Source organism: Nannospalax galili, unplaced genomic scaffold (assembly GCF_000622305.1).
Source record: "Nannospalax galili isolate Female #2095 unplaced genomic scaffold, S.galili_v1.0 scaffold666, whole genome shotgun sequence".
Lineage (NCBI taxonomy): Eukaryota > Metazoa > Chordata > Mammalia > Rodentia > Spalacidae > Nannospalax > Nannospalax galili.
The window spans coordinates 713,759-741,273 of record NW_008356473.1 but is presented as its reverse complement, the minus strand read 5'-3'; the positions used below and the strand labels follow the sequence as shown (position 1 = coordinate 741,273).

Sequence of the window (27,515 nt, the reverse complement as noted above, 5' to 3'; positions counted from 1 at the left end):
ATATATTGAATGCACATCTAGTGGTTCTGGGGGAGAGCCAAAAGAAGTTGTAATGTACTGGATGTACTCTCTCTTTTCAAATCTGTTAGGAAGGAAAGACAATTAAGAATCACATGAAGGGCCGGAGAGATGGCTCAGTGGTTAAGAGCACTGACTGCTCTTACAGAGGACCCGGGTTCAATTCCCAGCACCCACATGGTGGCTATGAACCATCCTTAACTCCAGTTCCAGGGGAATCAGAAGCCTTCTTCTGACCTCTGCAGCATTGCATGACACGGGTGCACTCACGTACATGCAGGCAATACACTCATACACATAAAATAAAAATAATTTTTTTAAAAAAGAATCACATGAAATGTATTTAGAACTGATTATGGAAATACAGTGTTTTAGTGCAAATGTAAATGTAGCTAACCTAGAAGGCATGACTTTAAAGCCAGGCATGGTGATATACGCCTTTGGTCCCAGCACTCAGAAGGCAGAGGCCAGTAGATCAATGTGAGATCGAGGCCAGCCTGGTCTACATAGCAAGTTCCAGGACAGCTGTGGCTACAGAGAGACCCTATCTCAAAGAAACAAAGAAAGACATGAAGTGACTGAGAAACGTAGATGTGCTTTGTGCTCAGGATATCACACACAGAATGTACTGCACAAGGGCAGGCCTGGGGAAACACAAGAGTAGATGCTTGACCTTCATTATTCAAAAAGGTGGTGATGACGATGGTCAGGAGGAACATAAAGAATTTAAGAGAGAGAGAAATGAACATTAATGCTAATACTATGGAAAAGGGCATAAAGGGGAAAGTCAAAGAAAATCATTACAGGCAATTTATGCTTAGATTCTGGGGTATCACCAGGCAGTGGATTCTAGAGAGATTATTTGAATCAAGCATATAAATAGATATTTATGTGATACCATTTTTAATAATTGTTAAAAATAATTTATGCATTTAGATATTTTTCCCCAAGAAAATTACAAAGTAGTTTGCAAGCTTTGAGAGTCACTTCTGGAACTTGCTGTTTCTGCTTAATATTTAGGGCCGGCCAATGAATCAGATTATCACATTAGTGTATCCTGCTGTCCAGGTAATTATGATTCAAAACCTCAGTTCTTTATCAAGAAGAGACATTTTGGATTAAAATACAGTATTTAAAGATGATTGCAAATTTCCTGGAAAATAGTTTGTGGTAACAAGGGGCACATAGTCGGTATTTAAAAGATGACAATTCATTTCAATGACTTCAGATTTGTGAGAGAGGCTCAGTGTGGCTGGGAACTCGGTCATAACTTCTGTTTCTTCTCTTTACTGGGGTCTCTCGGTGTTGTGGGCTTATCTAGCATGGTAAGACCGTGGGTTCAATCCCCAACTCTGCAGTGGAGAAACAAAGAACAGCTCAGTGTTAGGAAGAGATGGAGAAAACATTGTCCATGCACATTTTAGTATGATCTTCCATATTTGCTCAATCCCACCAAGTTCCTAATGCCTCTAGAAACTGGCTCAGGCCTGCTTCTTTCTGCCAACTAAACCCATTGTCCTAGACTCTAGCCATCTGATGACACACAGAGAAGTCCTGGGGCTTGAGCTCTCTGGCCAGATTCCCTCCATCCTCAGCTAACCTGCTGAACACTAACCACCAGGCAAGTACTTGGCTTTGTTTACTCGGATCCGCTTGTCCAGTGGTCGCCTGGGCAGGCTATTATGTAGGGCAGGCAAGCTGTTGTCTCGGCAGTGAACCCATTAGGCGTCCCAACACTGTGTTCATTGTATTCCCTGTTCTCTGCTACCAGATGCAGTAAGTTACATTTCCTATCAACTCCCAACCTGCCAGTCCTCTGTTCTCCAACAGCAGAACCATCGTCAGGGCAGGAAGGGACCTGCAGGACAGCTGGTAAGTCCTGGGGACTTTGGCTTTGATACCAGGATTATCCAAAGGGCTTGTATTCTCTGAGCCTAATTCGTGACGTAGGTGTCCTGATGAGCTCACTCAAGGGACTCTTCCTTCAATCCAATCTCAGACATGGAATGGACAGTGGCCATACGAGGTAGGCATTAGTCTCTGATGGGTGACTAACGACTAGCAGGATGGCGTTGTGCGGAAATGATAGGACATTTTCCCTCCAGCTATGGAGGCAGGAGGACACTCTTCTAATGTTTGTGACCTTTGTATCTCTCTTTACTCTTGAGGTATCTGAACTGTGGCTCTAGGGGTAATTTTCCTCATGAGAACATTGAAAGGGCTGCGGGAGAGGCTGGGTGAGGGATCTTTTCAAAGCATGTGAGTCCATTGCAAGAATCCTTTGAAAACTGAGCTCTTTGTATATTATGAATATGTATTCCTAAGTCTTTCAATTTTGGAGTTATTGGTTATTGGGGTATATTTGGAGGGAAAGTAGCAATTTAAAGAATGCATGTATCTTGCTGATGTTTCTGACAGTGGTAGATTTTACAAAATCATACATTTATGAGTATAGACTCTGAAGAACCATGGTCAGAAATATGCCTCAAACAGTAAATCTCTCCACCAACTAGTCTGCTTTACTCAGAAACAATGAGGACTGGAGGTTATGAAAAAAAAACTGCACAGAGTTCACAGTGACAATGCAGGTGAATTCAAATATAGGCATCAGGTTTTGCTTTATTTGCTCTAGGTAAGTTTATGTTTAAAATGAATCTTATAGTGATATAGTTTATAAAACAAAATAATCATGAATTTCTAAGTCATAAACAACTTTATATAGGTCCACCTGAAAATTTTATGAAGCAAATAGTCCCTCCTTATTTTAATATAAAATGGAATAAAAGTGAATTATATTGTGATTATATATATATGAATTATATATATATATGAACAGATATTGAAAAGTCACTTGTCCTACCTGCCTGTTACTAGAAATTTGGATGCTGGTGGCTTCTGATAGTTGATAGCAAGAAGGATCCCGCTCTTTTACATAAGTTCCTGTACCTCAAAGGACATGGAATGTGATCCTACCAAAGGGCCAGTCAGTCCACCGGGTGGAGAGTTTTAAGAATTCATTGTAGCTGGGTGTGGGGGTAGTGCACGCCTTTAATTCCAATACTTGGGAGGCAGAGGCAGAGGCAGGCGGATCTCTGTGAGTCCAAGGCCAGCCTGGTCTACATAGTGAGTTCCAGGCCAGCTGGGGCTACAGGGAGACCCTGTCTCAAAAGAGACAAAAAAAAATTTTATTTTAAGGACTGGAGAGATGGCTCAGTGGTGAAGAGCACTGGCCGCTTTTGCAGAACCTGGGTTTGGTTCTGAGGCTAACAACTTCTGTACCTCCAGTTCCTGGTGACCCTGCATCCTCTTCTGGCCTCTGTAGGCACTGCACACATGCGGTGCGCTCACATACATGCAGAATCCTTCTTTCTCAGCCTTCCCAACACATACTACCACACCCGGCTTTTTAGGTGGGTGTTGGGGGTCTGAACTCAAGGTTCTCGTGCTTACACAGCCAGAACTTTACCCATTGAGCCATCTCCCCAAACCCCACACAACACATTTATTTCTTAATCTCAAAAGAAAAAATGGGGCGTTTTGTCAATCTATCTAATATGACCATTAGCATTTCTTCTTGTCAACTCATCTCTCCTGCACGTTCGGGTTTTCTAGAACCACAACAGAAAGCAGATGTCATGGACTCTAGTGTTTTCTCTTGTGTCTAACTCAGCAACTTCTCTGTCCCTGTGTTTACACATTGTGCTTCTGCGTCAGATTTGGATCAATGGTTTAACAGTTTTGAAAGTGGAAAACCCTCTTCTCTGTTGTTAGGTCTTTACAGCTCATAATTATGGTACCTTGGTTTTCTAGTTTGGTTTCTGTTGCTGTGATAAACACCAGGACCAAAACCAAGTTGGAGAGCAAAGAATTTATTTGGCTTACATGTCCCAATCATAGTCCATCACTGAGGCAAAATAAAGTAGGAACTCAAGGCAAGAACTTGGAGGCAGGAGCTGAAGCAGAGGCCACAGAGGAACCTTGCTTACTAGTTTACTATGGCGGCTTGCTCAACTTGTTTTCTTATACAGTCCAGGCCCACTTGCCCAGGGAAGGTGTCGCCCACAGTGTCTGAGCCCTCCCCCCATATCAATTAGAAATCAAGAAAAATGCCACATAGTCACGCCCACAGGCCAATCTGATGGAGGAAATTCCTCAGTTGAAGTTCCCTCTTCCCAGATGTCTCTAGTTAGCATCAAATTGACAAAAACCAACCAGTACATTTGTGGTCTCCCTTTTCTTCTCAGTTGATTTCCACCTTGAATATGAAGGGCAAGCATTAGTTTTCATCATTTTACTGAAAAAAATGTTACATGCTGGAACTAAAATTAGGACCCTGAGGTTACACCATTAGGGATCTATTGGCCCTTGGTCACTTAAATCGGTATCTATGGCAACTGTCCCAATACCCAAAACACATGTTTCTGTCTTGTCCACAGGAACACAGTTCTTTCTGATAATCCAGATATGCTGTTATCTCTGACATTAGCTAATCTTTCTAGAGATTTTCAACAACAATGAAAATGAGATTCCTTCATGTAGTTTCAATGTAATGACCCTGTGATGGCACTTGATGGTCTCTGCCCTTTGAAAATTGTCTCTAGAATTTAGTTACCCAGGATGTAACACTCCTTTGGAAGTTTTTTAAACCAGTACTTTGAGTACCAGCTTCTAGCATCTTTCTTGAATCTAGGATTCTTGAGCAAAACCATGGAAGAGACCATTCCCGCCAAGTCCAAAGCACAGAGCCTGGTAAGCCCTGGGTACTGGATGAGTTTCCAGCTTGTATTCACTATGGCTCTGTGCCTCCTCAGCAATGTGCTTCTGGGAACTTCTCAACCTGACATGCTTTTTTTTAACCAAAAAGAAACAAAATCAGATATAAGAAACTGGCTTTTGCCTGTGTTTTCCATCAACATCACACGTTTATTGTTATTTATTTACTCTTTTTATTGACTTTCTGCAAATTTCATGCAATGTATTTTGATCGTATTTAGATCCTTTCCCCTATCTGCAACCCCTTACTATCCCCTATCCAATTTCATGTATTCATATATATATATATATATATGAATATATATGTATACATATTCATATATATGTATATAAAAGCCTAGGGAGTCAACTTTGTGTCCCCAAATGCCCTTCAGTGGGGGCTCACCACTGGAGCCTGGTCAACCTACCAAGTGTCTCATTCTTAGAGACTGACTCTCTCTTCTGCAGCCATTGGTCGCCAGTAGTTCCTCTGGCAGAACTGGAAAATCTTGCCCACTTCCCCACATCTATGTTGGAATTTTGTCTGGCTTGAGCTTCTGCGGCACTTGTGCATGCTCTCACCATTGCTGTGAGTTCATATGAGTAGTTGACCAGCTGTCTGGAAAACTCTGCTTCCCTGTGATCATCTACCACCTCTGGCTCTTACAGTGTTTCTGCCCTCTTCTGCTCTGATCCCTGAACCCTGGGAGGCAGAAGTTTGATATAGGGATCCAATTCAGGGATAATCACTCTGCAGCCTCTTATTCTCCACACGTTGACCAGTTGTGGATCTCTGTGTTAATTGCCATCTGCTACATAAGGAAGCATCTCTACTGAGAGTTGAGAAATGCATTAATCTGTGGGTACAATGATAAGTCATTATTTATACTATATATAGTATTAAATTGACTGTTTAGTAGAATAATAGTATTAGGTTCTTTCTTATGACCTGTGACCTCTCTAGCCTCAGGTTCCTAGACTTGATGTCAATGTCAGGTATGGGTTTTATCTTGTAAAGAGGACCTTAAATCCAGTCAGAAATTGGTTACTGATTGTTTACCAATCAGAAATTGGTGTTTGGTTACTCTTATAATATTTGTGCCACTATTGCACCAATGGGCATATCTTGCCAGACCAGTTGTTGTAGCTTTCAGGATTCAAAGCTGGATAAGGTTAATTAATTTTCTCTTCTCTAGCATGCATAGCACCTGCCAGCAGTATGAAAGCTAGCCAGCAGGATGAGGCTCTGAAGACAGCACCAGCTTAATTTCTCTTTGTTCTACAGCTCATATATGTAGCGTCTTCAGCAATAGGGTCTTACTGTCAAGTTCTGGTGGGCAATCAAGAGCAGGGGCGATGGCCGGTGTTGTTTGAGGGTGTATGGGAACCCCTGGTTAACAACTTCAAAAGAGGGAGTCCATTCCTGACACTGGGCTTTTGCTTTGTAGCCTATGGTGTCTAGTAGGGGCAATGTCCCCCTGTTATAAGGTAACTCCTTTTAATCACTTTTTATAAGGTGAATATGTATACTGTAAGACCCTTCTGTAGTAATAAGTTTCCATATGGCTTTTCTAAAGGCCTTTGGTGTTAGTTATCCCTCCTCACACCCTGTCCTCTGCCCTGCCCTCCCATTCCCCATGCCATTTAACCATTCCTACTCTATTATTCCCCTTTCCTCTGTTTTATCACTGCATTCTGTCTCCCCTCCTAGGAAGACAGTCCCCCCTACTCCCCGATTGCTGTCTATTAGTTTTCTGACCTCTCTGGATTGGAATGTGAATATCTAAGATTTGAAAGCCAGCATCCAGCTATGCAAGAAAGTAAGCAACATTTGACTTTCTGTGTCTGGGTTACCTCAGTCATGATGATTGTTTCCAGTTCCGTTCATTTACCTGCGAATTTCATAATTTCATTTTTTAATACTTTATTTTTATTTTATGTGTATGCCTGTATTGCCTGTGTGTAGGTAAGTGCACTCATGTCCTGCAATGTCCACGGAGGACAGAAGAGGCTCTCAGATCCCCTGGAACTGGAGTTACGGACAGTTGTTAGCTGCCATGTGGGTCCTGGGATTCAAACCCGGGTCTTCTGCAAGAACAATCAGTATTTTTAAGCACTGTCCCCATAATTTCATTTTTTTAAGAGCTGAATAATATCCCACTGTGTATATGTACCACACCTTCATTATCTGTTCATATGTATGGACATTTAGGCTGTTTTCCAGTTCCTATTATGAAAAGGGCAGCAATGAACATGGATGAACAGATATTTCTATAGGAGGGTGTAAAGTCTTTGGTGTATATGCCCAAAAGTGGTATGGCTGGATCACATGGTAGATCAACTTGGAGCTTTTTGAGCAATCTCTGCACTGATTTCCATATTGAATGTATCAGTTTGCACTCCTCTCAGCGGGGGAAGAGAGCTCCCCTTATCCATAGCCTCACCAGCATTTGTTGTTTGTTTCTAGATTTTTAGCCATTCTGAAAGGGGTGAGATGAATCTGGTTTTAATTTAATTTGCATTTCCCTGATGACTAAAGATGTTGAACATTTTGAAAGAATTCCCAGTTCATCTCCTTGCTCCAATTTGTAATTGGGCTTTTGTTTCTGTTTTTGATGTTTAGTTTTGCGAGTTCTTTGCATATTCTAGATGCTAACCCTCTATCAGAAGTATAGATAGTAAGGATTCTTTCCCATTCTGTAGGTTGTCTCTTCACTGGAATAATGGTGTCCTTTGCTGTATAGAAGCCTTTTAGTATGACACTAAAGGTCCCATTTGTCAGTTGTTGGGCTTAATGCTCACACTATAGGAGTCGTGTTCAGAAAGTCCTTTCCTGTGCCTCTATGCTCCAATGTATTCCCTACTTTCTCCTCTATCAGACTCAAGATATTGGGTCTTCTGTTGAGGTCCTTGATCCCCTTGACATTGAGTTTTGTGCATGGTGAGAGATAGAGTTCTAGTTTCGTTCTTTATTTATTTTTAAGATAAATTTGTTGATTTATTGTGTGTTTATGTATACATATTCATGTGCACACTTGCATGTGTTTTTGTGTATGGAAACAAATGTCATGCCCAGCTTTTATGTGGGTTATGGGGTTTGAACTCTGAGCAGCAAGCACTTTACCAAATGAGCTATCTCCCAAGCCCCTGACTTTTAATTATTTTTATTTTATTTATTATTTTTATTTTATGTGTATTCATGCATTGCCTGCATGTAGGTAAGTGCACTCGTGTCATGCAATGCCCGTGGAGATCAGAAGAGGCTGTTGGATCTCCTGGAACTGGAGTTACAGACAGTCGTTAGCTGCCATTTGGGTCCTGGGATTCGAACCCGGGTCTTCTGCAAGAACAACCAGTGTTCTTAACTGCTAAGCCATCTCTCCAGCCCCCCGTGACTTTCTTTTTTTATCATAAAAGTTTATTGTCTCATTCTCTTGGTGCTGTTTAAGTCCAAAATCAGTGTGTACTATATCAGGTCCTTGTGAAGGCTGTGAATAAAAACCTATCTCGTGCTTTTCCTAGCTTTTTAAAGCGTCATGTTTGTTAGATATTTGGATTTTTTGACACAGGATAATTGTATGTATGTATGGGGTATAATATGATAATTCAATGCAAGTATACAATGTGTAGTGGTCAAATCAGGAAATCAGTATTTTCATTTCTATAGACATGGAGCATTTATTCCTGTTGGGAACCTTTGAACTCTTCCTTCTGGTGCTTCACAAAATATATGATAAATTGTTGTGTACTGTAGTTACCCTACTATGCTGTACTATACTACTGTTTCTTGAGACAGCTATTGAGTTGAAGATATTTTTCCTCACTAGTTTTTGAAGTTAGAGGTTGACCTCTGAGGTAAGAGGGAAAATCCACTCTGAATTAATTCCCTCATTTGTCTTGTCATTGCATCACAATGGCCAGTCCTTCATGTCCAACCCCGACAGAAGGCCAGAAGGTGTGAACACAGTTACTTATGCATAACCATATGCTGAGAGGGTACGATTGCCCATAGGTGTATATACTCAATAAGTACGTGAAGCACATGTGTTGCCTTCCTGTCAAATGCCAGGTTACCAGGCCAGCTACTGGGGGTCCTTCAGGCCGGATGGCCCTAGCTCATCAGCCTCCCTAGTGTGTGATAGTCATGATCTGCCTACTGCTTGCCTATATACTTCATACATCACTGGCTCAGGAGCCACCAGGCTGTTCATACATTCATAAAATACCAATTCTGTGTAAACAACAAGATCTAAAGATGGGGTATGGCCTGGGCAGGTCTTCAGATCTATTATCTCTGCCTCCCCTGATACCTCTCATCAAAGTGATGAATGACAGTGAGGCATGCAATGCTTCTACTTTGCACATGGACCTCAGCACCACCATCCACCCCATGATATTTGTGAGGCAAAGGAAGTGAACTAGGAGTTCAAGCCCAAGTGGAAATATTTCACCATGATGGAATTTTCCATTGTCCAGGGTCACAGTCTTGGGTGTGTTCTTGGGCTGACTCTGAAGCAGGATTGTGTTAGAGGTTCCTCTTCTTACCTGTGCCAGGTGCTCTTGTTCCCTCTTTTCTAAACAACATACACCCTCACAGTTGCTTCCTGTTTTCCAAAGCTGGAGGTAAGCCCAGGAAAGAGTCAGAACTCTTAAGTCACGTGCTTTTCAGATCCATCTCTCTGGGTTCCCAAAAGCCTTAGGCCACAAAGGTTTCTGTCCTTGGTATTTACGTGGGTGTCTTCCCCAGGGGTCTCAAACTCCAGGGCCTGAAGCTGGATTATCATCCCCTACTGAAGTGTCTCCTCCTATGGAGGATCCCCACAATAATAATAAAAAAAAACAAACAAGAAACATGAGGTGTAAGGGACAAGAATCAAGGAAAGAAACATGGAGGCGCCAAGTCAAAAGCACCAAAGCTGCCATTCGTTTATGTTTCTTTTTTTTTTTTTTTTTTTTTTTTTTTTTTTTTGAGTGGCTTTTTTTTTTTTTTTTTTTTTTTTTTTTGTCTTTTTGAGAGAGGATCTCCTTATGTTTCTTTAAAGAAACTAATCACATTGGTTCTTATTCTTCATTAATAAAACAAACACATTTTCTAGCTGCCTTGCTGAATTATTGGAAGGAGCAAAACTTTTATGTACTCTTATTGATGTGGTTGTATAATGTTTAGAAATCAATAACTGAATATATCATGTAGTAAGAGCATACTTCTCAACCTCAGTCAGCCACTCCGTGAAACTTTCAGTGAACTCTGGCAAATTTCCCGTCCCCCACCACAGGTCTTTCCTCCGGGATATTGTGAGAAACCTTTCTTCAGATGTTTCCTTTTGTCTACAGAGCTCTTGCACAATCTTTTAGAGGGCTCTCCAGAAAGCCCTTTCCTCATTTTTTTCCCTATGAAAGATGAACAAAGATACACAGGACCCTTTTGAGCCTCCCCTCTGCATAGGCTGCAGATACCTTGAGTGTGGAGAAGTTGAAGGATGTCACAGGCAGACTGGAGGCTGTTCTCATGGCTAGAAATGAGGCATGCCATAGAAGAAGAGAGGCTTTGGGTGCTTGTCAGCAATTAAAAAGCCCAAGATTTTTTAAGTGTGTGCATCTAAAACAAAATGCAGTTAGGCCTCGTGGCACAAGCTTATAATCCCAGGGTTGGGGATGCTGAGACAGGAGGATTGACAGTTCAAAGCCTGCCTGAGCTACAGTGAGCTCAAGGCCAGTCTGGGCAGCTGAGTGAGATCTTGCCTCAAAGTAAAATAATAAAAGGGCAGGAAGCCAAGTGTGGTGGTACCCACCTATAGTTCCAGCACTTAGGGGAGAGAAGCAGAAGGTTTAGGAGTTCAAGGTCATCCTTAGCTATATAATGAATTTGAGGCCAACCTGGACTACATGAGACTATGCCTAAAAATATTTTTTAATTAAATTTAAAAGAGAAGGCTGCGAATGTAGCTGAGTGGTAGAGTTTGCCCAGCATGTAAGAAGTCCTAGTTCTGTTCCCAGTGCTGCCAACAAACAAAACAAAACCAAGAAAACTCCCAAAATGTTGCCAAGTGTGGGGCACACACCTGTAATTCCACTCAAGGTACTGAGGTAGAAGGATGGCAGGTTTGGGGCAAACCTGGACTATATAGCAAGACCCTGTCTCAAAACATACAAACAAACAAAAAGGTTGTTTGGGCTGGAGGTGTAGTTCATTGGTAAAGCACATGCTTAGTACACATGATGACTTGGGTTCAATCCTAGAACTGAAAAAAGAAAAAAAAAGTGAATTAACAACCCTGTCTTATAAATCTACTGGCTCATATCTACCTGTTCACAGTTTGATACACTATTGACTGAAAACTTCCTGCATTTTTAATACAACTATTCTATTTCAAGAACAGGCTGTAGGGTCCATGCACAATTTTAAACATCCCTCTATTTCTCTGATCACCTGCTGTATGGAAAATCAGGAAATCACTGAGACAAACGTCTTTTTTTTTTAATTTCACAGTCTCTGTGTGAAATGTGTTTGAGCCCATTTACCCCTGTGACAAATATTGGTTGGTCTCCCATTGTGTCACTTGAAGAAACTCAGTATCTTTATGCCAAGCAACTCAACCCTTCAAAATGGATATTGTGGAAACCAGGCCTTGGATTTTAATTCTGAATCATTTTAGTGAAGTGTCAACCTTGAACAGAAGATTGTATCTTATCATGCAAGCAAATGGAACGCTACTTTGCTGATTTCTTAAACCATTATAAACATTAATTAATGACTGTGTGTACCGTTTCACTGGTGTCATATTATACAAAGTATTTGTGATTACATGAAGATCAGTAACAGAGGCTCCTTAGCTGCATGTTTCCTTTTTTTATTTTTTATTTTTATTTTATGTGTACCAATATGTTGCCTGCATGTATGTGAGTGCACCCATGTCGTGCAATGCCGGGAGGTCAGAAGAGGGTTTCGGATTCCCCTGGAACTGGAGTTAAGGATGGTTCGTAGCTGACATATGGGTGCTGGGAATCGAACCTGGGTCCTCTGCAAGAGCACAGTCAGTGCTCTTAACTGCTGAGCCGACTCTCCAGCCCCAGCTGCATGTTTCATAGGTCTGTATATCAGGTGCCCTCTGCAGAAGGTAGGTGCTGGTGGTGAGGTTCATAGAAAATGTTAGCCTAGGAGCCTCAAATTCTATGGTGCTCAGAAGTCATCCATACAAATGATGTTAGCTGGGAGTAGTGATACATGCTGTTATCCCAGCCCTCAGGGGAGGCTGATGTAGGAAGATTTGGGGTTCAAGACTACCCTGGGCTAAAAATACAAATACAAATACAATTTCCACTGCCGTGTGGAAATTGTTCAGTGCCCTCAGATAAGCTTAGAAAGTGTTTAGATAGTCTTAGCAAAAGAAGGCTGACTTGTAGAATGGCGTTTCGAAGAAAGCCTATGGGAGAAAAGGCAGCTCACCTTCACATCGATGAAATGTGACATATTTGGATATGTAGACAGTCAAAAGGACATCTCAGGTGAGACTCTTAAAATCAGGAGCTATTTACATATGGGATGGAGTGATGTGACTGTGCTTAGGGAAAAAGGGTGATAGAATATGTAGCTAAAAAGACAGTTTGGAGCTTCTTAACAGGTGTGAGTATTCAGAAAGAGGCAGGGCTATGGACAGTAATAGGCAGGTGTGTGGCCCAAGATTCTAGAAGACTATCAGCAGAGAAGGAGGAAAGACAGGTTAGGCAGAGGGACCACAGGCCCAGGAGGAGGCTGGGTAGTGTCCTGAACATAGTGTGAGGTTTGTTGTGGCCAGTGTGTTTGGAGAGCAGGACAGACTGTGAGACAAATGTGGGCAGGAAGGATGGCACAGATTTTGAAGAGAGCTGTATGCCCAGGTAGGAAGTTGGTGCTTACCTCATATAGACAAGAACCAAGAAAGAATTTCTGAGAAAGGTAACACTGGACAGGATGGAGCATAGGCTATGGGCTCAGCAGACTTTCCAATAAATGGCCTTGTAAAAGTTTTAGACCATGTAAATAATACATGGTCTCTACTGAGCCTCTCCCTCTCCTCCTCCCCCTCCCCCCTTTCCTCCCCCCTCTCTCTCTGTTCCCCCTTTCTCCCTCCCCCCTCCCTCTCCTTCTGTGAGTCAGTTGCCTCACTCCATCCCCCCCCCCGCCGGGGGTCAGCTATCCCCCCTCCATCCCCCTCCCCCTCTCCCTCTCTCTCCCCCTCTCCCTCTGTGGGTCAGCTGCCTCACTCCATCCCCCTTCCCCCTCCCTCTCTCCCCCTGTCTCTCCCTCTCCCTCTCTCTCCCACTCCCTCTCCCTCTGTGGGTCAACTGTCTCACTCCATCTCCCTCCCCCCTTCCCCTCCCTCTCTCTCCCACTCCGTCTCTCTCCCACTCCCTCTCCCTCTGTTGGTCAGCTGCCCTACTCCATCCGCAGTGTATGTCTCACAAGGATCATATGAGGGAAGACATGTGAAAGTCAGATGTCACAAGAGGCTACAGAGAAGAGATAGTGCTTAGAACACCAGACCAACACTAGGACATGGTGGGGGTTAGAGAATCTGGTCAGTGGGACACTTTCCCTCAGCCTAGGGAAGAGGAAAGGAGAGCCTTACACACCACAGAGCAACAGACACAGTGGGGCGTGGAAGAGAAAGAATGAGGATGATGGAAATTGTCATGGGTCAGAATCATGATACTTGGCACTGCACAGATGGGAGAAGACAGAGGCCTTGTGTGGTATGGTCCTCGGATTCCCAGTGTTATGGTGCCGTGGCATGTGTCTCGTTCTGTTGCTCGCTCTTATTTTAGAATTCTCGCTCTTATGTTCAGTGACTGAAGTATTCTGAGAGAATGTAATGCTAACGCTTTCCCATCTTTTCAGCTTTTGCAAAATAGCCAATTGTAGTGTAGTGGAGGACAGCTCCACAGAAACCTTGGCATCCTCTCCATTAACAGTATAAAGAAATACAGAAAAAGTAGAAGCATGTTTGATGGAGGAGTCGGAAAAACAAATATAAGGTTCTGGAACTGGGACCTATCTTTGAAATTGTTTATAAGCTTAGACAATTCTCCATCAAGATGATTTGCATGTTGCCGGCCTTCCTGTCCTTCTGTCCTCCTAGATCTAAAGTCTCTTATTTTAGCAGGTCTCCTAAACCTGAGTGCCACTGAGACTGTGCACATCTGTCATCCCAGTGCACTAAGCCTCTGTGTTTAAATACACATGCAATCGTCCGTGTCCACAGCGCATGCCTCCAGCTAACACTTAGGATGCTTGGTGGTTAGACTAGAAAGGGCACAAAACCATTTTTTTTTTTTCTGGTCTGTTTGGCAATTAACCATTCACTGGCTTTTTTTGTTGTAACATGCACTTCCTTTCTCTTGTTTTCATTCAAGCTATATACGCCATGGAAATTAATGTGGAGAAAGACAAACAAACAGGAGAGACCAAGATTCTCTCTGCATCCACCATTGGCCCAGAGGGGGTTCACCAGAGAGGAGTCAAAGTCTATGATGATGGTACCAAAGTAGTGTATGAGGTTCACTCAGGAGGCACCGTAGTAGAAAACGGAGTACACACATTGAGCGCAAAGGATGTGGAGGAGCTTATTCAGAAGGCTGGACAATCAAATTTAAGAGGAGGACACACGTCAGAAAGGACTGTTACTGCAGATGGGAACCTCGGCCATCCCAAGGAACACATGCTCTGTAAAGAAGCCAAGTTAGAAATGGTGCAGAAGTCTAGGAAAGATCACTGTTTGGGGAACCCAGGGCAGCAAGCCCAGGCCCCCAGCATGGAAGGGCCGGAGGCAAACCTGGATCAACCAGTCACCATGATTTTCATGGGCTACCAGAACATCGAGGACGAAGAGGAGACTAAGAAGGTGCTGGGCTACGACGAAACCATCAAGGCAGAATTGGTCCTTATTGATGAAGATGATGAGAAGTCGCTAAGAGAGAAGACAGTGACAGACGTGTCCACGATTGATGGGAATGCAGCTGAGCTCGTGTCCGGGAGGCCGGCGTCAGACACCACAGAACCCTCGTCCCCAGAAGGCAAGGAAGAGAGCCTGGCCACAGAGCCAGCCCCAGGTACCCAAAAGAAAAAGCGCTGTCAATGCTGTGTTATCATGTGACCACTTCTTTCTCCTCCCCTTTCTTCTGGGCAGCCTCTCTACTCTCCACCACTTAAGTAGACCTCACTAACTGGGATACTGTGAACTGGAAGCAAACACCTGCCTTGCCTCGCAGTTGGATTGCTCTGCTCTCTCACTTAACGTTTTTCCTTCTCCTCACCTGGGAAACGACGTGCATGTGTGTGCTTCATTTTCTTCCCAAGAACTTGCCTTTCCTCTAAACCTTTCCTTGTGTCTTCAGGAGCGAATCGGTTCCGTACTGCTCAGTTGGAGTGGATTCTTCATAGCAACCAGTTATCTAGTAGCCTTAATTGACTTGACTGGACTCGAACCCGTTGGCACCTGGGGTTTCATTTTGTTGTGTGTTCCTCTAATGTACACACACACACACACACACACACACACACACACACTCCCTGACTTCTCACCTGCCTCCCTTGCTGTGTGACTCTTTGTTTTTCTATCTCGTGTGGCAAAATGCTCTGGGCTCTAGGCGGTTGCTAGTGTAGCCAAAAGTGGACCTACCTTAATCTGTCCGTTCTAGGGTCATGCTTTTTTGCTGCCTTGCATAAGCTTCCAGATAACAGTATCGTGCAGCTCTGGCTTTCCTTTGTCAAAACAGAAATGAAGTTGATGCAAAAGCGAAGAACCCAGTGCTCGTCCCATCTGAAGTGTAGGACTGGCTCATCACCTGCTGGTCAGCAGCTCTCTCGCTCTCTCTCTTTCTATGGCTTACCTGAGGAACCCTTTATACAAGATTTTCTAAGGACCTAAGACAACCATTGTTCTCAGCATCCTTAGTGACCTCCACATTTAGACAAACCAGTTCATGAGCCTTGTTTCTATTCTTCCCCCCCAGAATGTAAAGTTTTATATTGTTTTCTTTTTCAAATTTCTGATTGTTTTCAAAGAGGGGATCATTTTGAGAAGTATCTCTGCAGTGACCATATTTCTTAAAACAATCTTTCTGACGTATGGGGGTTGCTGCAACACTCCCACTTTATCAAGGATGGTGCTGTATGCATTAATTGTCCATCTACCATGCTAGGCGATTACAGTCTTGCATCTGTACTTTACTTTCTGTCCCCATGGGAAACAGAATGTTTCAGGCAACTTCAACATGTAGGTTTTTCCCACCCTTCAAAATAAAAGTATTTTTGAATGTGAAAAATGTTGAAAGATGAACAAGGATCTTAAATTCTTCCACATGGTTTGCCTGAGTTTGGTACATTCCTGGGTTTCTTAAGCTTTCGTTTCTTTGATTTCTGGAAATTCTGAAATTCTGAGGAATATTTTTTTTATCTAGAATATGATGAATGGCCATTCACAAACATTGTTAACACTGTCTCAATGTGAACAGCCACATGTATAGTAAAACCAAAGGGAAGAAATTCAAAAGAGAACACTAACATAGAAATTGAATGAAGAGATGATGTTAATGGAATGAGAGATAAATCTACTTTATTTGCCCAAAGGCCCATAATACTGATATAAATTGGTGGCAGACTTGTGTGTGCTCCCGTAGAATGTAACCATATATCATGACCTATTACATTGTCTTTACTTCTGTGGAAAATAACTCAGAAAAAAAAATAAAGTAGTTTGGGAGATTAGACCACAGAACCAACTAAATTTCTCCCATTGCACTTGTTTGATGATAAATCTATTATTTTTTAATTTCTTAGCTTGAAACTCTATTTATTACAATGAGAGGGGAAATGGCATTTTTATTTTTCACTTATTTTTTCAAGTCATTTTGCTTTTATTGAGCAAAAATTAAATAATTTTAAATCTCTGATATGTAAATAAGAAAAAAAAGTTAAAGGAAAAACAAAGACATGAGCCCCAATTCCCAAGGCTGTTCCCTCCACGTTTCCAACTTTAGATGACTGAGGAATTATTACTATGTCTCAGGTTCACCCAAATAGCTGCACATGGAATAAACCCATTCTGTTACCTGAAGACCTGGTTCCATGACAACAGACTTCACTGTTCTCAGCTTCATTTTTCTCCGTACATGGTTATTTAACAGTCCATAGCCCTTGAACAAAATGTGATGCAGGTAAAACCCATTTTCACAGAGGAGTAAACAAAGGAGTTCCCATGTTTTGGGCAATCTATTATTTTAAGAATTTGTTTAGGAAAGGAACAATCTAAAAGTTTACTGTAACTTCTCTTTTTACCCACTTGGGGATTTGAACTGCACAATGTGAGTTTTTAAAAGCACAGTTAGAGAGTGACTATAGATAGAGCTTAAGCCCCATGTGCTTGCTGTTTAGAAAATAGAAGCAGTCTTCCAGGATACACTATTTTCTGCCCTTTCTTCTGCTGGTCAGCAGCTCTCTCTCTCTCTCTCTTTCTATGGCTTACCTGAGGAACCCTTTATACAAGATTTTCTAAGGACCTAAGACAACCATTGTTCTCAGCATCCTTAGTGACCTCCATATTTAGACAAACCAGTTCATGAGCCTTGTTTCTATTCTTCCCCCCCAGAATGTAAAGTTTTATATTGTTTTCTTTTTCAAATTTCTGATTGTTTTCAAAGAGGGGATCATTTTGAGAACTAGTTATTCATGAAGAAAATAGTCCAAACCTCTCATTACAGTATGCTTCCATAAGATCTAAAAGACTGAGCATAAGCTCGTTACCTTCATTCTTCAGTTTTTATTATGATCAGTCATGACTTAGAAAACTCTGTGAGTTAGGATTCCCTCTACATTTTCATTATTGAAGTGTATTATATAATTGTTTTTGAAGTAAAGCATGTTGCCTTTATTAAGATTATTTGTGGCCACAGTAAATGAAAGTGTGTTTAAATCTGGAAGATGTTTGCATAATATTCCTATCTTTATGAGGGATTTAGGCTCAGTCAATCCTTTTTATGAGATGAGACTGATCATCCCGCCTATAGCAACAAGTTATACCCTTGATAATTAAAATGTAAACAGAGTCATAACTTGTGAATCGGCCTTTCTCACTGCTATTGCAAGTCTCCCTAAATTTTTTTGTGTATGGCAACACCCCTTCAAGAATGCAGGGTATGTGGTTGCATAACCAGCATAATTAAAGAATCCATGATGACGTTGTAAGACTACAATCTTTTTTTAAGCTAATGTTAGTTGGGCTTTTCTTTAAACTATAACTGATTCCCTTTTAAGTAGAAATAAGAGAAAAGAGGAGGAAAGGATTATTTCTTATTTTTATTTCAATGACATTTAGTTGAAGCTTCTTTAACAGTTGTAGTGTTAAAGTTTTGGGGGTATTTTTGTTTGTTTTTTGAGATAGTGTCTCCCTGCAGCCCCAGCTGGCCTGGAACTCACTATGTAGACCAGACTAGCCTTGATCTCATAGAGATCCGCCTGTCTCCCAGTGCTCAGATTGAAGGCATGCACCACCACACCCAGCTGCAATGATAAAGCTTAACCTACATATTTGAAGAATCTTCAGGACTTGTATATCCTTGACTTTTTTTTCTTTTTCTTTATTATATGCAATTAGAGAAAACTTAAGAGTTTTTTAAAATTTTATACTTCTTTTACTTGTAATGATATTTTCTTTATATAACCAAAATGAAATTGCCTCTAAAATAATTGGCTAGTGTCCAGTGATTCCACTTAACATTGGAGGTGGTGAGAAAGGGACCAAGGAATTCTCCTCTGAATCAAGTTTTTTTTTTTTATAAAAGGGGAAACTGATATATAGTTTCCTAGAGATACATTATGTACTAGCTTTGGAACCGTACTTTAAAGCCAAACCCTTTCTTTCCTGAAGAATGGCATTTCAAGGAACCACACACAGAACGTTGTTTAAAACTACAATTCACTTCATATCATTGATCCAATGTATATCAAAAAAGGAGGGATGGAAGTAAGGTGAAAGAGGCAAAAATATTTTTCTTTTTAAAATAAACATTGACTTTGTCCATTTCAAACACAGATGAAGGTAGATAGAACACACACTGGAGATGTCTTTTGTTGCTGGTGTTCTCACTTAAAACCTAGAAACTTGGTTCTCTTTCTCCCTGGCTATTCCCATTGGAGAGTTTAACTCACTAGAGTGTCTTCCCCTGATAGTGCATCTTCATCTCCTGCAGTGTCAGCGTATAGCATAAACCATTCCAAGATGAGCAGTCTCATGTAGTTTTGCAACATCCTCATTTATAATTCATTTGACAAATTCCAAGCATTTTTAAGAGATAGGTTTCAAAAGCTTTATAAATATGCAGCTTTTTAAAAGACCTTCTATTTCATAATTAAGGTCTTTTGGTAAGGACAGACCCAGATAAAGTATCCTTTGTCCTACAGGGTTGGTTAGGGAGAGCTTGGAGTTATTGATACATACATAACAGCTCAAAGTAATGAAAAAGATGGGCCCTTAGATTCCTGTTGGTAGTTCACCTGCCTGCATTTTCTAGAGAAGAAGAAAACTCACTAATTAGTAACACAGTTTAGCTCTGGGTCTGGATTTTCATACCATCACCAAACTTGTATGACTTGCATATCCTTGACATTTTTTTCTTTTTCTTAATCAATTCCCATTTCACTAAAACCCCAAATATTTTCTGCTTGAATGCACAAAGATATAAAGATTAGATTACATCCTGATGTTTTGAAAAGACAGTTTCACTGGGTATCCTCAGACCAGCTCTCCCAACTTAATTTTTACAGAACGTAGTGAGCCTCTGCTCCCCTTTCTCCTCCAGTCTAACACCAGAAGGTCAGAACTGACTGCCGCACAAAACCTTGCCGTCAGTGTGAAAACATGTGATTTTGGGGACCATAGACTTTCTGCATCAAAGATCTGGACAGCCTTAACTTTTGTAAAATAATTAATAATAATTTTTCACTATTCGCTCATACTAAGCAGGAAAGCAAAATGTTTCCTGAAGTCAATGACTTTTTTATATTCTGTAACTATTTTCTAGGTTTCTACAGGTTGAGGTGTGAACAGTCATCTTCCCATGTTGCCTCTCCTCTCACTGGTCACCTGGGGCTATTTTTTGCAAGTCACTGCATTTTTTTAATCAAAAAGAAAAGCTTATCTCACAAACCATAAAACTTTCCCCAGACTCCTGGCACTCCTGACTTGAAAGAACAGACTCACAGAAAGAAAAGACATACAGGCTTTCTTTTCATTTCCTTGTGGTTAATGTACTGTATAGCATATATGTTTACAGAATGTATCTCTGCCTTGTGATGTCAACAAAATGAATGACAAAAAAAAAAATAGAGTTCTGATGTGCCATTGGATAGTTTGCCTTTGTGGTACTTTTATGGTCTCCTTTTCTGTCCTGTTTCTTAAAGAATGCAGGTTGTATTCCAAAGCTGTATTAACACAACATTGTCTCCCCCACTCCAACCCGGAGCTGTGACTTTCATCACAGGCACCTCAGGCAGAACTTGAAGGCATGGCCATGGCCTGGGCCTTTCCTCTGTCCTTCTACCCACTGGACATGTTTCTGTGTTCTCATCTGAGCCTGCAGAACCACATGCTGACATTCTGGGACGGGGGGGGGGGGCGACGAGGGCAGGCCACATGGAGCACATGACCTCTTGCGGTCATTTCCTCCCTGTGCTTCCCACTGTGAGAGTAGTATTTGTGGGCCCCCTACTTGGGTCTGGGAACATAGTTTTAAGCACAACTGAGCTAGCTTGAAAAAAGCAAGAGAGATAGACTTCTATGGAGCCACCTCTGAGGATGTGTCTGTTTATTATAGTCTAGGACTTCATGCTACATAGCATGATATGGATGGGGTAAGGAGTCACTATAGAAATGGAGTATTTTACATTTATGTATTTTTTTAAAGAATAATATTTTTATAGTGAAATCTATATGCATTTATGGAGCTTGAGTTGAAAACACCTTTGGTTGATGAGTTATTTCTCCATTTCATTATGGTTACTTTCTGGTCAATTCTATAGTACTAACCCAAATATTGGAGGTAGGAGTAAGTGTTGTGACTTGGCCTTAAACAGCCTTTGCTTAAAACCCAAGGTTTTCAACAGACCTAGTTTATAAGATTGAGCTTTTTTTATTTGCCACATTAGGTTAACTGTGTTAGGTTGATAGCTCTTCGGACTATACCTTTAATAATAAACAACCATCTTTTGGAAGCAGACGGCTTTTATATGCAAGGCAAACCTAATAATGATCAGAGTCCAACTCTTTCACACTGATGAAGAATTGCTGCACTTGTGGCTAAAGGACCATTTCCTACAGTACCTTTGTGTAAAATAGAGGAGATGAGTCAGAAGCACTGAAGCCTCTATGCCAGCAGCAGCGTCCAACCTTTTGATATTGAACATGATATTATCTACAAACTTTGGGGCATTCGTTGTTACCCTGGGATGCATGCAGCCTGTGGGCTGAAGGTTGGACATGCCTGATCTATCTATAGTCTATGCATAAATGGAAAACAACAGTATCAAACTCACTAGGCTTTGTTGGCCTTGTATACATCACTGAAGTTTTCATGGTACTTTCAGAAATCAGTAGAAACAAGAGAGAATTTTCCTCATCCATCCATAGACGGGATTGTGAATTTTTAGACTTCCTGAGTCTTTTACCCAATTTTCTGCTAAATTTATGAATCCTTATTCCCATAGCACTTAGTTTCCTGAAGCTCTTCACCCACACCTCTCCCTGTACCTAGTTGACAGAGTGGGTCAAACCTAGGTCTTCCTATCATTCCTGATAGAGTCCCTTCCCAAATAGCATCCTTCCTTGCCCTGAAAGACCAAGATCATTTTCCCAGCAAGGCAAGGTCATAAACATTTCTTTCCGTTTCAAGAAAGATAACCTCAGTTGGTTCCTGGGCAAACACTTTTAATACCTTCATCACCAAAATCCCTCCAACAAGCCCAACTCACGGTCATCTGGGAACACTGCTACCGTGGAGACAACTGCAAAAAAAAAAAATGAAAGAACTATGCAATTGCCTGAAGGTGCCAAGGAAGCACCCATTATGCTTATTACCAAGGACACCTCCCAGTTTCCAGATTGGGTGGGCAGGGAGACATCTAGTTGCTTGAGTTTGCAGTGTCAAGTCTTTATATAGAAAGAAAGGTCACCAGGCAATGCCTGATCTGAACTGTTCTGTGTGTAGCTCCATCTTAATTCCATGATATCCTATTCTGACAAGTGGGAAGAAGAGTTCTGTCCTTTGCAGAGTTCTGGAACATTCTTTCTTCCTTTCAAACTCCTGACTTAAGAGAGACAAATATTTTAACAAGGGTTCTAGAAAATGTTGTGTTCGATGCAGCTTTTCAGTTGAATGTAGGTTGTCGATGGAATTTTCAGCTTTAGCCACTCACCCAGGGTGAGTGACAGCTCTGTACATATACCCATTCGTGGTTGGTTGGTGGGGTGGGGGGTGGAAAACTGTTGTGCTTACTCTGAATTAGACTTATGGGGCTAGCTGCTGTGCTTTGTAACCTGAAGTGTACTTTGACTGTTCTGTTTCCTGCAGATGAAAACAAAGCAAAAAGCAACTTCAAAAACAAAACAAACAAAACACTGCCAGTTACAACTGATCTGATGCTGTACACGTAGCTTCTCTCTGTTCCTCTGTACAGTATTAATAGATAATAAACTGCCTTTTCACTGCATCTACCTCTGTGTGTCTGTGCCCTGATTCTTTCTTCTTCTCGCTTGCTCTGAGTGGACTTCAGGCTTGACCATGTTGGAGATGCCTCCAGCATCTCGCCACAACCTTAGATGAATACGATAGCTCCCATATCGTGGATTGTTCCAGAATCACCTGGAGGTGCCTATTAACAGTAGGAAAACTTGGTCTTGCCTTTGGACAGAGTTCCAGGTGGGGCCAGTAACCATTTTAAAGAATGTTCCAGGTGATTCTGAGCGGTGTGTTATCTGGCTCACAGGTTTGGGTGCCCCTCGTAGCCTGCCTGTCCCAGCTGGTTTCTACACTAACTAATCCAATCTCTCAACCTTACTCTCTCTGGCTTCTTTTTGCACATTCCTTTCCACACCTATCATGTGATTTTTTTTTTCTTGCAAGTCCCAATCAAGACCGTTATCTCATGGGTAAACTTAGGAGTCCCCTTAAGTTAAGTAATAGAATTTATCCAGGAGCTCCCAAAGACACCCAGGTACTTTATTCTGTTGTTCACCACAGTATCCTCTTTACCTAGAACAGAACCAGTGAAACTTTTCTATTATTTCCCAGACAGTAAATATTTTTGGTTTTGTGAGTCAAATGATCTCTCTCATAATTTCTTGCCTCAATTGCAAAATGGCTCTGTACAACACATAAATGAGAGAGTGTGGCTGTGTTTCAAATAAACTTATTTACAAATTAGGTGGTAGATCTAATTTGGCCTATTGTACTCTGCCATCTCTTGGCCTAGGATGAGACCTGACACATGGCAGATGTGCAATAAAAGTTTTAAAGTTATGGTGTGAAAGAATGTACAAAGAATACCCATAGACCTGTCACAGAAAACAGCGTCCTTGGACAGCATAGAATAGATGAACTGATTGTGGAGTTCTTTTTCCATTTGAGTTTCACAGATTTTTTTCAGATGTGTTTATGTATAGATAAAGATGTAACAAAAGATGGAGACATAAACAGTGCTTTGCAGACTATCCAATTGCCAAGTTAGGACTGATAAGATCTTCAACCAATACGAAGTATGCAAAGACATCCTGTCCTTGTCAAAAGTGCTGGGGCTGCCATAACTGGATGGTCCCTAGGTATCTATGCTGTTAGTCCAAGTGTTTGTACAGCCATATTTTGTGTGATCCATCCTATACTGTAAGTGGCAGAGCTTTCTTTACATTATTTCCATATCAACTGAAATAATCTAAGAAATTCATAGACTGTTACCACCACAGCACATTATACTATTCGCCACAGCTCTAAGACATACCAATGGGGACAAATCTAGGAACACATGAGAAGCTGTGTGCTTACCTCCATCCCCACTGTTATGGTGGATTTAAGAAAAATCAGACTTATGTAAAGCACATGTGAGCTGGAAATTGGTGATAAATATTAATTTAATTGTGGTGAGGATGTGTCGATCACCTACCAAACATCTTACTCATCCCAAATGTATAGAAAATGAGCTATTTAGGTGTGTTTCAGAATAAGTCTAAAAAGGGAAGCTGCTTAGCTCTCCAAGTTTGTGACTGTTTTTATAATGCATTGAATCACATGAGTTTGCCATTTTATAGGTCAATAATTCTGAATATTGACGAGTGCTTATGGTTCAACCGATTAGTTTAATTCTGGGAATTATTTCCCACTACAGAGAACAAAATCTTGCCAGATGAAATCTAATGATAGCATGAGGAAATTAGAACTTTGAAAGAAAACAAGTTCAGTACTTCCAAGGCTGACCTGGGCATTTCCCTTGGGAGAGTAGGATGTCCTTTAATCCGTCAACCCTGTGAGGATGACATTGCTGTTACTCCACTTTTACTCATAAGAAATTTAAATTAAGGGGATAGTAAGTATCTTACCCAGTATAGCAGAGCTAAAATTGATAGAGGGTTCCACATGACCAGTTTCAGAGTCTCTATTTCCTACCTCAACAGAAGCTTCCATATCATGAAAGTAGTATGAGGATGACCATGAGATTGGATAAAGAAAGACTTGGAAAATGGGGTCATTCTTGTAAGACAAAATGGCACCAGTTATTTGCAGCTTTAAATGCTCAAGGAAATGGGTGATAACAGCACCCTCTAGAGGTTTGGAGGTGTCTGTGACACTTCTGAAATGGTGACATCAACAGTTATTCTCTCATCTGTTCTTTAGGAATCCTGTTGTTCTGGTTGATTGTTTTTCTTTCTCTAGTCTTAACAGGGTTAACAAAATTCCCCAAATTCCTATGAAGTCTAGAAGTGGCCTGTCCATCTCTGATTAAGCTGAGGTGGCTTAATTCTTGCTGGTGACGGTGTGACTGTTGGTATTATTATTTCTGCACATGTCATAGAAAAACAGTGTGCCTGTGGGTTGTACGAGTGTCTCTGGTCCTCCTAAGCCACACCACCCTCCTGAACTAATAGATCACATTGTCTCCCCAATAGCCCTCTTAGATCCAGCTCTTCTGCTTTTCCTCAGACTCAAATCCTCAACTACCGTCAACACAGAATAGCAAAGATTTGCTAGTTAGACGTTAAGGAGACAGTGTTAAGAGATCACCTTGGGCAGAAGTCATAAAATGGCTACCTATAAGCAGTCTGCTTACAGTTATATGCCTTTCCCATAAGTATATAAAAGTTATTTTTAATTCAATGCCAGTAATGATGACGAGAACTCTTTTTAAAAATTTTTATTTTTTTTTTATTTTCTGTGTATGTATTGCCTACATGTAGGTAAGTGCTCCCGTGTCGGGCAATGTCCCCGGGGATCAGAAGAGGCTGTTGGACCCCTGGGACTGGAGTTATGGACAGTTGTTAGCTGCCATGTGGGTGCTGGGATTCAAACCCGGGTCTTCTGCAAGAAGAACTGGTGTTCTTAACTGCTGAGCCATCTCTCCAGGGTTTTTTGTTTTTTTTTTTTTTATAGTGTAGATTCCTAACTCTTCTTGGTAATCAGTTTCTCATAACAATAAGCTATTCTTCTGGGTTGGCTCTAAGCTGCTTTCCTGGCTCCAATCTGACAATACTGGGATTGATGTTGGTGGCAGGTTTTAGAGGACTCACATTGTCTTGCCTGATCACTGTGTGCTCTCTCATCACTCCCAGTCACCCACCTCGACCCAGTGGCATTGCAGTATTTGATCATTAATCTATCATAATCTACTTGCCTTGTGGCTGTAAAAGTCTTAGGTGGGAATGGAATTGATCCAAAGTAAGACATGCAAAGCCAGAACTCAGTTTCCCTAAATTCCCTGGAAGAATGAAGCCCTGAACAGTGTGTGAATTTGAATCTACTAGAGTCAGTTTTAGCTTTGAATGGGTTACACATAGAAAGCTAATACTTGAACTAGGGGCCTTTGCTAAGCTTATGTACAGCTCAAATTAAAACAGAATTTGTCTCTTCTGACAGTTCATAGCTATAGATTGTTCATCTCTTTTTTAGACAAAGTAAATAATATATGTTAAGGAACTTTGTGATATTGTATGTTTTGTGGTATAAAGTTTCATTCCTCGGAAATAAATAGAAACTGTTATCAACAGTTGACTAGGTCTGGGACACATAATTCCTTCTTGGAAAAAATCATGAGGCAAAACTAATCTGTATTTAAACTTAAATGTAATCTTTCCTCTGCTTTTAATGTATAATCCTTTATTGTGTCCCTTAGATCTTATGTATGGAAAGCAGCCACGTATAATCCTTTATTGTGTCCCTTAGATCTTATGTATGGAAAGCAGCCACGTTCTCTAATGTTCACTTCTCTGTCTTACTAAGAACACAATCAGCATTAAAGATTTGCAGCTTGGAGAAGTGGTGAGACAGTGGCCTTTCCTTCCAAGACTTGCCATCAAAGCTCGATATGATAGAATGTTTTAATTTTAACCAAAGACTGAACAAATTCAAAAATGATCATAGTATTTTCCAATTTTCTCTTTCATGCCTCTCTTGTGGGGTATTGAAACATGAGCCAAAGACTTACTCTTTTTAAAAAATTAAAATTCCATTCCACTTATTTATTTTTTTATTTCTGGGGGGGTGTAGAGATCAGAAGACAACTTTCAGGAGCTGATTCTCTCCTTCTTCCATGTGGGTCCTGGGGGTGGAACTCAGTTTTCTGGCTTGGTGGTAAGCAGCTTTACCTGCTGAGCAATCTCATCTACCCCCACAGACCTACTCTCTTCAGGCCACAGCCCTTAGATCAGTCTGAGGACAGACCCAAGTTGAAATACAATCTGCAGTCAGTGTGAACTGCCCATATTCTCAGAATCTGACTCAAATTCTATTTAATAAAGAGCTTTTTTAAAATAAGGGAACAAGAAGGTTCTGCCTTCCCTGAAAGAACTGTGCCAACCGCAATTCAGAGTCCTCACACCTATACTCAATCCCCCCAAAAACTTGGGGCTTTGAGGTATTACATCAATTATTTTTACCTTGTACACATACCAACCTGGGTGCCACAGTTTAATATTTTAGCCTACTTTTATGACTTAAATTAACTGAAGTATCAACTTTAATGTACTACCTTAACTAGTTATCATATACCACAATAGTAACTGAAAATGAACCTTGTTAATTTCTAGTCCACATGGGACTGATAGTAAATGAATTTGTCTGAGAACAACTCCATCTTGTTAAAAGAAAACAATACAGTAGAGAAGGGGAGAAAATATAGTATAGCTCCATCTCTACTAGAGTCAACAAGAATCAAAATGGCAACTGCTCTTTTGGCATGTGTGTCAATGTTCTGTAATGCCAGCCACAGCCCTAAAATCCAAGAAAACACTTTTTCAACTGTTTGCATTTAAAAAAAAAAAAAATCCCAATCCCTTGTTTAGAAATCAAGTTGAGAAACATGAAGTCACTTGCTAGAAGGGACAGGAGGAGCAGAAACAGCCAGGATTCCAGCATAGCTTAGATGACTTCACATTCTTTTACTGAGCCAGGTGTCAGTCACACTGGTCCTTTTATAAGGAATGAGTTGAACACATCAGCAGCAAATTCAAATT

At 41.1% G+C, this 27,515-nt stretch overlaps 1 protein-coding gene across 1 annotated transcript in view; it reads left to right on the top strand.

Moving 5' to 3' along the window:
* LOC103751248 (A-kinase anchor protein 2) overlaps positions 1–27,515 on the top strand; it is a 389,311-nt gene that overhangs the window by 137,250 nt on the left and 224,546 nt on the right. Inside the window, 3 exon segments of the mRNA XM_029556941.1 lie at positions 1,790–1,819; positions 1,822–1,890; positions 14,164–14,859. Of these exon segments, the coding sequence (XP_029412801.1) occupies positions 1,790–1,819; positions 1,822–1,890; positions 14,164–14,859 (795 nt within the window).